This window comes from Rhinolophus hipposideros, assembly GCF_964194185.1.
Source record: "Rhinolophus hipposideros genome assembly, chromosome: 15".
NCBI lineage: Eukaryota > Metazoa > Chordata > Mammalia > Chiroptera > Rhinolophidae > Rhinolophus > Rhinolophus hipposideros.
Window position 1 is genome coordinate 21,385,578 of NC_138061.1, and position 16,301 is coordinate 21,401,878.

The window sequence follows — 16,301 nt, forward strand, 5'->3', positions numbered from 1 at the left end:
TTTTCTCAAATAGCTAACATTTATTGAATTTTTCCTATGGATCTGGCATTGTGTTAAGCTCGTGATCATGTACATATATGATCATGTAACTTAGATCGTGCACAACTGTATATAAGGTGGACTCTGTTGTTTAAGTTTATAGTTTTAAGTGCATATGAGGAGGGTCGGGGGCGGGGGTAGGTGAATATTAGCCTAGTCACCCAACAAAGATGAGAGGTAAGGGATTAGAGTATTGAGCACCTAGATGGGAGATCAGCCTAAGGTAAATTTGCCTCCCACATAAACAGAACCACAGATAGACTGTTGGGTCCCTTTTCCCCTTATGTCAGACCTCTGTCTCCCTGCAAGGACACTTGAAAGGGTTGTTGAGAGCTACTGCCACTAAACCCGGCTGAACTCATGTAGGATTCAATTCAGAACCATGTAGAACCCTTTGCACTGGTGATGCAGGGGTAGGAAAGAAGGTGGAGCCACATCAGAACTTACCCACTTGGGTTGTCAAGTCTCCTCCTAGACTCTGTTACCTTCACCATACTTTTCAATAATTACAGCTTACGCCTTTTATTCAGTAGAGGATTTTGAAAGGTTATGCATATTTCCTGTAGTAGAGCAACTAATCAGAAGTAGAATAAACAAATGCCTGTGTTGGTGTTACCCCAAAACTAGCTCACAAATGTGGTGGAGAGATTGTGTTACGCATTCTCTTTCCTTCTGATCCTAACAACTACAGCTGCTCCAAGTGCAAGAGAGCTGAGCTTAACCTCACAGTTTAAGAAGCTGCAAGAGACCACTGAGCAGAGAACAAAGATGGAAATTGGGGATGTTATCCGGATCAGAGGTTATGTCCGCACGTACAGAGGAGAGCGAGAAATCCATGCCTCTGTTTATTGTAAGCACAAGATACTTCTGCCAAATTGGTTGTTATTCTGGGTGTGTGTCCAATAAACTTGTTTAGCTAAAAGTCAAACTTCTAAAAAGTTCAAATAAAAAGATCAACTATTTAATGGAGGAAACTGTATTTCATAACATGCTTTCTTTAGAAAAGCAGCATTTCTTAAATTTATTTTGAAGAAAGGTAACTATAAATAAATTGGGAAAGAAAACAAATGATTTATTTTATTTAACTCTTTTTTTTTTTTTTTTTAGTTTCAGGTGTACAAAACTATGTAATAATTAGATGTTTACACCCCTCACAAAGTGATAACCCTCCTCCCCCAGAAAACAAATGATTTATTACTATGTATAGCTGGAAATTTTATTCAGACCACATAGTAGAACTTCTAAAGTACTTTGAAGTTCGAACGTGTGAATCCATTTAGGGCAGATATTCACCTTCTTCAAAATGATGGAGGTTTTTTGGACACCATTGAGTTCATTAACTTTGAAAGAAAACAGCTAATCAGATGTATGACAGTCCTGTGTCATGGGAGTGATGCCTTTTGCACTGCTCCGGCTGGTTTTCGCTTGGCAATCTGGTGGACAGCCCCTGTTGTCCGCCACTCCATCAGATGAGTGAATACACTAATGTGCTTTCCCTTATCCCAGTCTATTCCTGGCCACACCTGTGACACTTAGGGCATTGCGTTCCCTCTTGCAGGATGACTGCGAATTAGTTAGTGCATCTGGACTTTATGATACTTGGGCACCCGCAAGGAAGGAGACCCTCCAAGTGCCTCATTTATTATATTTGTTGTCCTAGCGGCAATTTGGACGTGGGAAAGAACTGATCTCAGTGTAATTTCTGTGGCATATTTTCCCGTGTGACTTCTTAGATAAAGTGGACGATCCAGTGTACAACATTCAAATTGCAAGGATGCTTGAGCTGCCCAGTGTCTACAGGAAAGTTTATGACCAACCTTTCCACAGCCCAGCCTTAGAGAAAGAGGCACTAAGGTAAGTTATGGCCTGTCACTGCTGAAGATGTGACCACAGCAGTAAGGTCAGCAGGGGATAGCTCAGATGCTGGAGTGGCCCTGAGTTCAAATCCGGAAACTGTCAACTGACTCACTTTGAGGCTCTGGGCAAGTCTGCTCACCCTGTGTATGCCTCTGTCGTCATCCCCATCCGTAAAGTGAAGATGTAATAGTAGAGATGTTCTGAGGTTGTTGTGAGGAAAATATACGTGTAACTGGAGTCCCTGAAAGAGTGGAGGCAGAGGAGAAAAAACATTTGAAGAAATGATAACTGAAATGTTTCCAAGTTTGATGAAAACTAAACTCACAGATCCAATGAGCCCTAAGGCAAAAACCTGAAAAAAACTGCACTAAGGTGCATCACAATCAAAATACCTCACCATGGCACGTTGTAATAAAAACTACAAAACACAATACCAGTCGTTCTCTACCAGGAATGATTTTACTCTTTTGTGTTGAGGGGAGAGAAACAGGAGTAAAAATATATGCGCCTTTGCTAGTATCATGTTTCCCCGAAAATAAGACCTGGCCGTACAATCAGCTCTAATGAATCTTTTGGAGCAAAAATTAATATAAGACCCGGTCTTATTTTACTATAACATAAGACCAGGTGATATAATATAATATAATACCAGATCTTATATTAATTTTTGCTCCAAAAGACGCATTAGAGCTGATTGTCCGGTTAGGTCTTATTTTCAGAGAAACAGAGTATATGCATCAAAGACCTCTGGGAGAAGACAGAATCAATAATAGCCCAGGAGGATAGAAAGGAGACTTTACTATGTACCCATTAGTATTTTAAAAATATGTGTATATATTATGTTTTCAAAAATTATATTTAAAAAAACAACCCAAACTATAGACCTGTATATAGTAAAAAGTGAAAGTCCTATGTTGTCCTGTTTCCCGTCTCAGAACCATGCCCCAGAGGTTACCATTGTCCATAGGTTGATGTGTATCCTTTCAAACGTTTTTCTTCTGTGCATACACAAGCATGAATATCCACCCATATATTTTTTGGGTTGTCATGTGCTTTTTTACAAAAGTGGGACCATACCTTACATACTATTTTGTAGCTTGACTTTTTTTCTTAATCTATCATGAATATCTTAGTTCCTCTCATTCTTTTAAACAACTGCACAATATTCACAGTGTGAATTGCCCTTTATGTCAAAAACAAGCATTAATACAGTTTTGCATTTCCTGGCTAAGGTTCTATTTTATGCACACCCAAAAGGAACAGAAAACAAGATAGTTTTCAGTGGGCCTTTTTAAACCTTTCCCCAGCAGCAATCCGAGTGCCCTGGACCTTGCCAGTCTCACGTGTTTGTTGAGTGAAAAAGTCAAAGAATTCCTTGTGAAGAACAGAATGCAAACCTTTTATCAGCAGGAGTTGGAAATGGTGGAGTCTCTGCTGTCCCTTGCCAATCAGCCCGTGATTCACAGTTCTTGCTCCGAGCAAGTAAGTGCAGCATGCCTACACAAGAATTCCAGTCCCTTGTCCCAAATCTGCAGCCAAAAGGCGCAAGAGAACTTGACTGTGGCATTAAGACTCACAGGGTGGACCCACGGAATAGAAGTTATGGTTCTATCACGAGTCAGTCATGTCTATTCTGGCAAGGTCACTAACCACTAAGAATTTGAAATGAGAATGTACCTGCCCTTTTCCCCTCCTTACTTAATCTCATTAAGCTTACTTAATCTTCAGGTAGAAAAAATAATAATAGTCTAAGGTTCATAGTACTTAGTACTCAAGGAGATGGGTATTTAATCTCAGTAGGAGCCAAATGAGGAGGGAATAAATGAGAAGAGATAATTATCCTTCCAAGATTATTGATCAGCAGGATGATTCTTGAATTTGAACCAAGGTTTATAATGCCTCTTTTTCAGAATAAGGTTAACCTATCACATTTTAGGAGTTTGAATAAAGACCAAGCTGTATTCAGTCTGGTTTATAAGTAAATATTTCAAGGAACACTTAAGTCATTTTTATTCTTCCTGGAAAGAGCTGTCCCCATTTTTTCAACCCTTGTGATACAGGTGAACTTAAGTTGTCTGGTGTTTACATATTTGCTTGGAATTAAGAATTATTTGAGACTTTGGTGTTCGGCTTTCCCTTTCATTGCAATTCTTGGATTTTTATTGTTGTAATACTGTGTTTCCCCGAAAATAAGACCTAGCTGGACAATCAATTCCAATGGGTCTTTTGGAGCAAAAATTAATATAAGACCCAGTCTTATTTTACTATAATATAAGTAAATACAAGACCCGGTCTTATTTACTATAATATAATTAATACAAGACCTGGTCTTATTTTACTATAAGACAGGGTATGATATAATATAATATAATATAATATAATATAATATAATATAATATAATATAACACCAGGTCTTGTATTAATTTTTGCTCCAAAAGATACATTAGAACAGATTGGCTGGCTAAGTCTTATTTTGGGGGGAACACAGTATGACTCGTGTTTATGTATTTCATTTATTCTACCAGGAAACAACTTCTGCTTAAATGTCACCTTCTTGGCTGCCTTGACCATCGACTCTGACAGCCACCTACTTCCTCACTATGTTATCACCCCGTTTTTATATCATGATCTCACTGGTATCTACTTGTTCTCCTGCCTGTTCCTCCAACAGAATTTAATTTCTCTAAGAGCAGAGGTCTTGTCTGTCTTCTCTGTTCTCTAGAACCAGTGCCTAGAACAGATCTGTCATAAAGTAGGTTTTAGATAATTATTATTATTTGTTAATTAAAGAATGGCTTCTAAAACTTCAAATAGCTTCTGAAAATATCTAATTAAAAGTAATTTTCCTTCCCATCTTCCCTCTTACCCCCTTCCCCCCAGAGACAAGCGCCATTACTAGTCTCATGAATATCCTTCTGGAGATAGTTTGTGCATATATAAACTAGAAGTAGTTGTGTCCCCTTTTTTTACACAAATGGTAGCATGCTAAACAGTAGTCTGTACCTAGCTTTTCATTGAACAATTTGTCTTACAGATATTTTCCTAGCCGTACATACATATTTGCCACTAATAATCTTTTGTTACATGTCCAATAATTTAGGGTACAAACCTCCATTCCTGGACTGTTTAGGTGTTTTCTAATCTGCTGTTACCAACAGGGCTGCTCTGAATACCCTTGTTAGGTAACATATATTATTCTTTGTGATTCTGGTGGAACATATATTATTCTTTGTGATTCTGGTGATTCTGATTCTTTGTGATTCAGATCCCCATGCAACTTCCTAGGCATGACCACTGCTTCTCAGTTTCATTCATGCACCTAATTATCTCTTCCTGGCACCAGGCTGTGTGTCCAGTGACCCATGATTTCGTACACAGAGATGAGGGATATCATTTCAGGAAACACCAAGGCGGAGAGGGTCATGACTGGCCGCTTTGTCCTGTGCCACTGTTGCTTCTAAACAGTTGCAGCTCTCCAGCTGTCTGCTGACAGCAAGATTGACCTTTTTCCCATTTAATCATTTAGAGGCGGCTCAATGCCAAGTTGGCCTCCTAGGACTTCTGACCACTCTACTGGCATGTGTGGAAGGAAACTTTGAAACTTAGTGAAGACCACAATCTTCCTGTGAACAGCTCTTCTGCAGTGGCTATAATTAAGAGACTTGAGGTCTCAGAACTAAAACAATCTGTGGAGAACCTTTGGCATGGTATCATTTTAAAAATGCTTAGAGGAGAAACTTATGACTGCCCAGTGCTGCATGTTTAAAAAGAAATGAATATTACTCTACATTTGTTTTGTCTTTGGAAACTATTTTTCCATCAATTATGAATTGTTCCCTCCATGGCTCTGCTGGGGGGTGGGGGTCAGTGTCATTCAGCTGAGTCCTATTTAATAGAGCCTGGGAGGCTACGGATGCTTTACAATGATGGTGAAACCCTAGATCCTTGGGCACTTTGTATTGTCATACAGATGAAAGCATCTCAGAAAAATCATTGTGATAGTATTATAGTTGAGAAGCAGGGGAAGAGCGGATTTGAATGTTTCCCCTTTCTTTTTTTTCATAGCGGCCCTTCTTAGCAAATCCAGAAACCTGATAAGCAGGCCTTGCAAAACCATTGTTTCTTTGACAGCTATATAAATGTGAGTTTGTTTGGGAATGAAGACTATATATATATCAGAGATCCACCCAGTTCCTGACCTGGGATGAGGAGAGGCCTGCTAAAGCTCAGCACATTCAGTCAGTCCGTTTTTTTCCTCTGAGCAGTTTCGGTTTCCTGAATCAGATGAGTCAGTCATTGCTCTTTAGAAAAAGACAAGAAAGACACAAATCCCAGGCCAGGAAAAGCTACGGGCTGGAACGGATGATTGGAGGCTTTACCCTTGAGACGGTGTCTTTATAATCATCAGGGAGATATGTCCCAAGGTCAGCTGAGGCAAATGTTTTTGGAGAGGAGGCTTCGCGTCTTGTTTACATTTACAGAGAGCCTCTTCTGTTGGGTCCTCCTCGTTCACAGCTGACACTGAGCATTTAATTTCACAGGCCTAGCACTCTTTCTTCCTGCTGCTCGATCTTACTAAAATCTGGGAGGAGGAATCGGGCTTTATATATGGTCTGGGGATTACCAAACGTCATTTTTAATGACAGGAGTAGTCATGTACCAACATTTCTAGTTAGTTTCCAGTTTAGTTCTATCTTGGTAAGAGATGTAATAAACTCCACCCTTAGGATCCTTATACTAAATTGACTAAAGAAGACAAATCTATGAAGATTAGGTTGTTACAAAGTTTTGTGGGGGAGTTAGATTTGGTTGTATTTCCCCTAAGTAAGAGCACTCCATATGAAATTAAAAAGAGCTTTGCCTGAAGCCCACCCCCAGTGAATAAAAAGATGTGTGGCTGAGGATTGCTAGGGGAGTTGTTTATTCCAAACACACCCAGATAGCTTTTCTGCCCATGAGTGTCGTCAAATATTTCTCAGCCTTATTCTCTCTTCAGAGAATGGGTGTTGTCATACCCTGGAATATTTGTCAATTTTTAGGCCCTAATGTTCTAATAACCAGGTTCTCCAGCTTGTTCTGTTCAGGAAAAACTTAGACCGTTAAGAGTCTCAGACTCACCTTTTCAGCCCAGGAGAACTCCTTTGTGAAACATTGCTGGGATCTATTAGATTAAAACAGTGCTAGTTTGGGTGGTCTCTTCTAGAAAGAGAAGGTTTTTTTAGGGATGGAATTGTCAACCCTTGGGGCCATTTGAGGGTTTCTTTCCTGTCCCTGCTACTTGAAGGAAATGTCATCAACAAATCTCAAGCCCACTCTTTTTTAGCATCTCTAGGTGCTGCTCCAGACAGCCTTCATAAATACCTTTCACTTTGCCTTCAAACACTTTTTTGGAAGCTTTACTATGTTTCTTTGGCGCTCTGATCTTTCTAATACCTTGACAAATTTCTGTCACATTAAAAATGGATCTGTACTTTGAAGGACAATTGTTCACCAGTTTGTTTGAGGAATGAACTGAAAATCTCCCCCGTAGTTGGATATCTACTTCCATTCATTATATAAATGTTTTACTGGTCACCCACTGTGTGCCAGGGAGGAGGTGGCCAAGATGAAATGCAAAGTCCCCAACTCAAGAAGCACAGTCTAGTGAACCATAGTGGGACAAAGCTGAAAACTTAGCTTCCTTGAGAATAAGAAATAGGATGACTTCATGATCTTTGTAGACAGACCCATCTCTTACAGAAGGGAAGAATGTTGAAATTGAGGAGATAGCAAACTGACAGCAGCTGAGGTTCCTTCCACATGGTGGTCTTGCTTTACTCTAGGCGCCTGTCCACCTTCAGTCCACGGCCCCACCTTTGACAGTTCTTTCTACACAGGGGTTTGCTGTCATTGTTCTTCATTTAAAAAAAAAGAGACTCTAATACTTTCTATATGCTGGGATCCCCAACTTATTTCACTGTGTGTAAAGTTCTTTGAAGTCCTTAGGAAGAGGTTGTATATAGCTACAACTTTAATGAAAAAAATGCACTAATCTGTATACCATGTTTAGTTTGTATAGAAAAATAAAGATTGTGTTCTTTGAGTTTTCCATTTCATATCGTTGAATTAAACAAATTAAACAAAAAAATCATAATGAGGGCTGGCCTGGTGGCTCAGATGGTTAGGGCGTCGTGCTCCGAAAGCCTGAGGTCGCCAGTTTGATTCCCACATGGGCCAGTAAGCTGCGCCCTCTACAGCTAAGATTGTGAACAGTGGCTCTCCCTGGAGCTGGGCTGCCATCAGCAGCCGGAGGTCGGCATGAGCTGCCGTGGGCTACCGTGTGCGGCTCTGTGCTGCCATGAGTGGCCAGTGGCCAGCATGAGTGGCCGGCAGCCAGCGAGAGCCATTCGCTGGCTCTCCTCGACTGAGGACTGGCAACCGACTGCCTCAGCCTGGGAAGGAGCGCAAGGCTTAATACCAGGGTGGGCCAGGGAGCTGTGTCCTACACAACTAGACTTAGAAACAACGGCTTGAACCAGAGTGGGGGGTGAGGTAGAAAAAGGAGGGGGAAATCATTATGAAGGTGTGGAACAGTTATAAAGCATGATCCTGCCAGAGCAAACCTCCCTGTCCTTCTTAAATACCACCCTGCTTAGGCTGGCGCATACCTGGATCTTTTTGACTCAGCACATAAAAAGCCCGTAGGGTGAATTCATAAACCAGTTAGTCTAGGGAGTTGCTCTTAGGTGCTGTAAGATGGGACTTATTTCTTTCCTTCATTTCCCCCCCTTTTTCCTTCCCACAGGCAGATTTTAAGAATGATACCACCTCCCAGGAAATTCATAGTGTATTTAAAGATGCTATCAAGCTGCTGCAGGACAAAGGACTCGTTTACCAGAAAGATGGTTTTGATCAACTATTCTATGTAAGAGACTTACCACTTAATTATTTTCCTTCTTAGCTTCAATTACAAATGTATTTATTACTTAAGAATACCTATTTACTGTTTTTCAAAATCAGTCATTAAGGAGGTACGTAAAGTGAGGAGTCAAAGTCAGCCCTTATCCTCCAAGGTACCACTTTTAACAGTATATCCTTCAAAACATTTTTCTGTGCATTTACAAATGCACACATAAGAATATATACTCTGTTGGCTTTTTTTGTTCTACCAAAAAGGAAAAAAGGATCATTCTCTAATTAGGATTTCTCAACCTCAGCACTATTTGGGCCGGATGAGTCTTTATTGTGGGGTCTGTCATTTGCATTGTAGGATGTTTAGCAGCGTCTCTGTCCTTCACCCACTAGATGCCAGTAGTAGCACCCCACTTGTGGCAACCAAAAATGTCTCCAGACATTGCCAAGTGTCCCCTGGGACAGCTGAGAACCACTGCTCTAAATAATGCTCAGCAACCTTTTTTGACACCAAAATAGCACCTTACCACATCTTTCTATGTGGGTATTTATAAATCTACCTCATTCTTTTTGATATCTGTGTGGTATTCCGTGTTAGGGGAACTTGCCATAAATATTTTAACCCTTCCTCTCTGATGGACATTTATGGGGTTTCCAACTTTTGCTCTCACAAGTAGTGTTGCTCTGGCTATTTTTGCACAACTATTTTGTGAACTAATGTAAGCATATCTGTAAGCTTAATTCTTAAAAGAGAAATTGCTGGAGCGAAGGGCATGTCCTCTAAGCTTTTGGTTAACAGCGTGATTGATTGCCCCAAAGCTGTATCAGTTGACATTCTCAACAGGGGTACAAGTGCTTGCTTGTCTCATACTTGCAGAGTTAAAAGTTCGCCTCTCACTGCCTACCTTGAATACTGGGGGAGCCAGGCTGACATTGGGCCTCCTCATGACCGTTGATATCAGTAGCAGAGACCTGGCTGCAGCTATGAGTGACTCTCCTGAAGACAGATCAAAACCCTGAGGAATCCCACAAGTCTCCTTATTTACAAGCAGGATTCCTGAGGGGAAGTTTTCCTTAATAGGGGACATTTTCTTGATATTGATTTACTCCAATGATTCCCCATTTTAGAGCATTTTTTAAAATTAAGAGATGTTTTAACACAATTTGAATACTTTTGCAAAAGGGTATTCCAATCTCTATAAGGGTGAGTGCAGTCTACCCCTTCCCAGGATGGGGAGGACGGGTGGTAGTTGATTGCCTCTAGTGAGGTTGGAGAAGCTCACCCCGTCCGCACTTCCACCCACCCACCCACTTCCAGTAAAATTCTCCCTGAGAGGCTCTGGGGTCAGCCTCCTGGGTCTGTAGAAAGCAGCTCTTCCTGGGGAGCAGCAGGACCGTGGGCAGCAGTCCAGGACTGAGGCATGACAGGACTGCGGCATTTCCTCCTGTGAATCAGTATGAGCTGGAATGGGGTGATCAAGCAATGATAGCTGTCTTTTCCTCAGTAGAACCACCCCCTTTCTCTGACTTCACTCCCCTTTCACCTCAGTGCCTGACCTTGTAGGTTTCTGTTTTCCTGAGAGCCTGGCCTCAGGGAGAGAGTTATCACTGTAATGTCGGTACTTCTATTTGTATAGCCCTTGCCAGCTTTCAGCAGCTCTCACCACGTTTCCTTATTTAATCTTTACAATAACCTTGTGAGAAGGCAGACATTATCAGCATCTCCATTCTTAAACCTGGTCATTCTATAAGTCCTATCAAACAAGCACTCCTGATTTAAGTGTGTCTTTGCATGCTACTTTTTACCCTTTCTTCCTCTATTTCCCTTCCTTCCTTCCTTCCTTCCTTCCTTCCTTCCTTCCTTCCTTCCTTCCTTTCTGTCTGTCTTTCTTTTTCTTTAATATAAGATTGACTATTGAACATAGAGGGAGACTCATTTGGTTGCTGGTTGAGAAAGGATCCAGGTTAGGTTCGCCTTTCAAGACAAAGAGTTTTTCAGTGGATGGGCTAGATTTATTCTTGCTAGCTTTTCCTTACCGTCTTATTTATTTTGTTTTTCCTCATGGTTAAGAGAAAAAATAAAGCTAATGAAACACAAAGCCAGTGTCAGAGCACAGAGGAAAGAATGCTGGGTTGAGCTCAGAGACTTGGATCACTTGTGCCTCCCCCAAAAATATAACAAATAAGAGAAATTTTATGAACATATTATGATTGTGCCTCCCTCAAAACTAGGACAGATAAGAGAAATTTTCTGAATGTACTATGAATATTTCAGAAGAAAGTTCTGAAGTATTCCAGTTTCTCTTTACATCATGGCCCCAGTGAACCACCGCCCGAGGGAGTGTGCCTCTGGGTCAGCTGCGAAGCAGTGAGCTGCTCAGCGACAGAGCTTCTCAGTAGGCCATGTATTGAAAACCCACATTGTTGGCGCAGGGATGATGATTGTTATGAAATCTTTAGCAACTATTCTAAATACTAATTTGGGAGTCTGGATGACACAATCTTCATAACACTCTCTCAAACTTTTTTTCCTATTTAGGTGACCAGAGAAGACAAAGAACTGCACAGAAAGATCCATCGTATCATTCAAGAAGACTGCCAGAAACCAAACCGTAAGTGGTATAAGGCATGTGTCCTGATGCATTGGAATGGGAGGTTCCCTCCCAGAGAGCACTGAATAGAGAGTCAGGAGATCGGGGATTTCTCCACAAGTGACTTGGAAGTGTGGCTGACTAACACATCTGCCATCTCAAAGCCTCAGGTTCCTCCTTTCTGAAGTGAGCATTAGGCTCGCACAGTTGTTCTAACCATCACTATACGTAAGATTAAACCTCGGAGGTTTTTTGAACATATGGTGTTCAGGTCCCACCCATAGCGATTCTGATTCATGAGGACATGGGGTAAAGGCATGACAGGTGAGCCCCTCAGGTGATTCTGATACAGTGAGGTAAGCCACTGGGCTAGAACTTTTCGATGTCCTTCTGGTTCTCATGGTCTCTCTGATTTGTGTCACTTCTGATTCTGCTCTTGCCCCTTATCCTTGAACCCAAACCTGAAATTTTCCTCTTTTGACATCAAGGCCTTCAATGTTGGGAGGAATGGTTCTAGACATTACAGTTTATGAACAGTGTAATTAAGTTATCTTGGAACCTGGTAATTTGCAAAAGAAATGGTTTAGAAAATAGTTGGTTTTAGTGGAGTTAGGTCAGCCCCTAGTGGTTAGAAATTCAAACTGGAGATAGTCTGACATTACCATTTTCCATTACCATTAGTTAGAAAGAGAAGAAAGCATTAGCCCTATCTTTAAATCCTGTGTACGCTGATCAGTCTTAAAAGTGACTTTTCAATGTCTACCATTTGCAAACAGGCTAATAACAAATGTTGGTATATGTCAAAAAATGGCATTAAAAGAAAAGTGGAAAGGCTTGTTAATGACCACAAGTCTCCTCATGCTGCTTTCTTTCTCTCCAGAGAAACCCACCTCCAGTCCTTTCAGCCCATACATCCCCGGGGCCTGGACCTATTCCAGGCTAAGTCACCGGTAGGCTGACTTAGGTCTCCATCCCTGGTGTCTCTGGTATGCAGTTATACTTAGCCACTAAGAACCGATGAGGTCAGAGCCCAGATATTAAACTGAAAGCAACCTATTATTTTAATGCAGGGTGTCTGGCTGTTGTTCACTGCATTCACAACAATAAGAACAAGTATCCTTTAGTTGGACGGAAAAACCTCTGTCCACAATTTAAGGAGCTTTTAAGAGGTGAAATGTGGGATTTCTCTGCCAAAAAGGGATGAGAGATTGCTCCCTGTGTAACATTCCTGCACTCATCTTAGTCCACACCACCTGGCCAGGTACTTATTGGGATCTGCATTATGAATAGCATGGATTGAAATAATCCGAGGGCCTACTGAAGCAAATAAAAGGAATTTACACTTCATTTCTTAGGAGAACCAAATAGCCTCGGCAACCTGAGGGCCTGTAAAATGGCAGTTTTATATCCACTTCTAATCCAACTTCTAATCCACTTCTAGGCCAGCTCTTGCTTGGTGAGTGTGTGTGTCAAGGCAGATAGTCTCTGTCACTCAGTCTATAAAGGGGAGCCTCTAAAAGCCATAAACCAATTCCCTGGAACTAGTAAACTCCCAGAAGCTGAATCCTGGAGCTTAAATAACAGAGCATATCAATAAAAAAACCTTACAGGGACTTAAACTCCCAGAAGCTGAATCCTGGAGCTTAAATAACTGAGAATGCCAATAAAAATACCTTATAGGGGCTGTCTGGGAGTCTACTGCAACAACTCCTTTTCACAAGAAATAGCTATGATATGATATAAAAAAAAAATGTTTTGAATAACAATATACGTACGTGATAAAAAGTCAAACAGTGTAGAAATACGTGCCAAAAAGTCAGACTCCCTTCTAGTGCTGAACCCCAAGCTCTGTGTTCCCCTTTCCAAAGGCAGTGGTTGTTACTGGTTTCCTGCATATCCTTTTAGAGATGTTACATGTACTTACAACTATATTTGTATTATTTATTCTTTATAAAAAGCACACGTAAAAGTTAGCATACAATACTCAGTGTCTCATGCCTTGTGTTTTAAATCTAACATTGGCTTCTAGAGGTCATTCAGCAACAGTGCGTATAAAAGTGCCTCAGACTTTTTAATAGTTGTACAGTATTGCATTATATGTATAAATAGATATTCAACCACTTATTTAACCATTCCTACTGGACCTTTAGTTTGTTTGTAACCTTGCATACAAAATATAGCATTGGAGTTTTTCCTTGTCAGGATGATTGATGGGAGAACTTAAAATCGTTAGTCATTTATGAGTATTTCAGCAAAGGTTAAACCTACAGTAATAAAAGGACTGTAAATATGAGGCCTGTTTAGGTCCATAAAGCACTGATAGCACGCTTATCTAAAGATGGGCAGTGTGGCATAGTTGTAAAGAGCTGGGCCCTAGGGTCACCTTGCCTGGGTTTGAATCCCACCTCTGCCACTTTGCAGCTATGTGACCTTGAGTAAGTCTGTGCCTCAGTTTCTTTATATGTAAAATGGGGATAATAATATTACCTACATGATAAATTGTTATGAGGATTAAATAAATTGGTGTTTTATAAAACTATTAGGAAAATGGCAGATTAGGAAGCACCAGGAATCTGTCTTTCCACTTAGGCAACCATCACATCTGTCTGATGTAACTATTTTGGAACTCTGAAGTCTATTGAAGGTTTCCAACTTCCAGGGAAAAGCTTGGACAGTAAATTGGGGTTAGTTTCAGCTGATTTGCAGCTCTTAGTAACAGCTACCCATCCCTGTCCCCAGCCATGTGGTGGGCAGCTGTACACTTGTTCCTGGAGCAGCTTGCACAGAACTTACAGGAGCTAGAGTGGGCAAAATTAACCCTGTCCTCCAAATATCAGGAATCTGTGCTCAGATTTCTGATTGCTACTTCTGAGTACAGAGTTGCAGACAAAGAGGTGGGTAACCATTTTTGTTACATCTTGCCCTGCTGTTGCAAGTCGCTTCCCCAACAGTGTAGTCACTTCATAGGGATTTTAAAGTACTGATGTCCTTCTTATACCGCCTTTATTATTGTGTTTTCCCCTTTTTGGGAGCCAGAAAAGAAAGACTAGTACATTCAAAAGCAACTGCATTTAGAGGAGAAATGACAAAATGATGACACATGCCCAGAGAAAGGTGCTGGCTCAGAAAAAGACCTGAGAAGACCTTAAGTTTACCTCCTTGACACAGAGATAGCCTACAACAATTAAAACAAACAAACAAACAAATAAAAACCTATAACAGAATACAGTAAACCCTAGGGAAGGGGGAGAATCTGATCTCCAGAATAACCACATTATTAGATTCAAATATCCAGTTTTCAACTAAGAAAGTCACAAGACAAACAAAGAAACCAGAAAGTATAGCCCATTCAAAGGGAAAAAATATATATCAACAGAAACTGTCCCCCAAAAAGACCTAATATCAGATATACTAGACAAAGACTATAAAACAACTGTCTTAAAAATGTTCAACTAAAGGAAGATGTAGAGAAAGTTAAGAAAACAAACATGAAAATATCAAATAAAGGTATAGAAAACTTAAAAAGAAACCAAAAATTAAAATTCTGGAGCCAAAAAGTACAATAACTGAAATGAAGAATTTAGTAGAAGTGATTCAAAGGCAGATTTGGACAGGCAGAAGAAAGAAGAAACTTGCAGTTGAAGAAAAATAAACAGAGCCTAAGGGACCAATGGTGGACCAACATAGGCATTGTGGGAGTCCCAGAAGGTGAAGAGAGAAAGGGGCAGAGAGAATATTTGAAGAAATAATGGCTGAAAACTTCCCTAATTTGATGAAAGACATAAATATAAATATCCAAGAAGGTCGATGAACTCAAAAAGACACACCACGACACATTATATATAATCAAACTTTTGAAAGTCAAAGAGAGAATCTTGAAAGCAGCAAGCAGCAAGAGAGAAACAACTTGTCAGGTACAAAGGGGTCATCAATAAGATTAGCAGCAGGTTTCTCATCAGAAACTTTGGAGGCCAGAGGCAGTGGGCTGATACAGTCAAAGTGCTAAAGAAAAAAAAATGTAAGCCAAGATCCTATAGCCAGTAAAGCTGTCCTTCAAAAGTGAGGGAGAGGGTGGCCAGTGAGCTCAGTTGGTTAGAGTGTGGTGCTGATAACACCAAGGTTGCCAGTTCGATCCCCACATGGGACACTGTGAGCTGCGCCCTCCTTTAAAAAAAAAAAAAAAGTGAGGGAGAAATCAAGATATTTCACAATAAACAAAATCTGAGGGAGTTTGTTACCACTAGATCTTCCCTGCAAGAAATACTCAAGGAATTCTGGCAGGGTGAAATGAAAAGACACTGAACAGTAACTCCAAGCCATCTGAGGAAATAAAGATCTCAATAAAGGTAAATACTTGGGCAAGTATAAAAGCTAGTATTATTGTAACAATAGTTTGTAACTCCATTTTTCGTTTTCTATATGATGTAAGAGATTAATACATTGAAAAGAATTATTAGTTTATGTTCTTGGGCACATAATATATAAAGATGTAATTTGTGACATCATCAACTGAAAGGGGATGGAATAGAACTGCTGTAAAGGAGCAGAGTTTTGGTATGTTAATCGAAGTTAAGCTGGAATAAATTCAAATTTGAGTGTTACAACTTTAGGATGTTAATAGTAATCCCCATGGTAACCAAAAAGAAAATAGCTAGAAAATATATACAAAAGGAAATGAGAAAGGAATTTAAATATTTCACTACAAAACATTAACTAAATACAAAAGAAGACAGTCATGCAGGAGGTGAAGGACAAAAAGCTATAAGACATATAGAAGACAAATAGCAAAATAACAGAAGTAAGTTTCCCCTTATCAATAATTACTTTAAATTTTTTATTGGGGAATATTGGGGAACAGTGCCTTTCCAGGGCCCATCAGCTCCAAGTTGTTGTTCTTCAATCTAGTTGTGGAGGACACAGCT

At 40.3% G+C, this 16,301-nt stretch overlaps 1 protein-coding gene across 6 annotated transcripts in view; it reads left to right on the forward strand.

Annotated features, from left to right (window-relative positions):
* STN1 (STN1 subunit of CST complex) overlaps nucleotides 1-16,301 on the forward strand; it is a 37,982-nt gene that overhangs the window by 13,132 nt on the left and 8,549 nt on the right. For 3 of the 6 annotated variants that reach the window (XM_081073577.1, XM_081073576.1, XM_081073578.1), the window contains exons 5-9: nucleotides 731-889; nucleotides 1,773-1,893; nucleotides 3,207-3,378; nucleotides 8,682-8,801; nucleotides 11,328-11,400. In XM_081073577.1, coding sequence (XP_080929703.1) covers nucleotides 731-889; nucleotides 1,773-1,893; nucleotides 3,207-3,378; nucleotides 8,682-8,801; nucleotides 11,328-11,400 — 645 coding nt within the window. Of the gene's footprint in view, nucleotides 1-730; nucleotides 890-1,772; nucleotides 1,894-3,203; nucleotides 3,379-8,681; nucleotides 8,802-11,327; nucleotides 11,401-16,301 lie in introns of all 6 variants that reach the window. The other 3 variants (XM_081073575.1, XM_081073573.1, XM_081073574.1) reach the window with 1 other exon arrangement.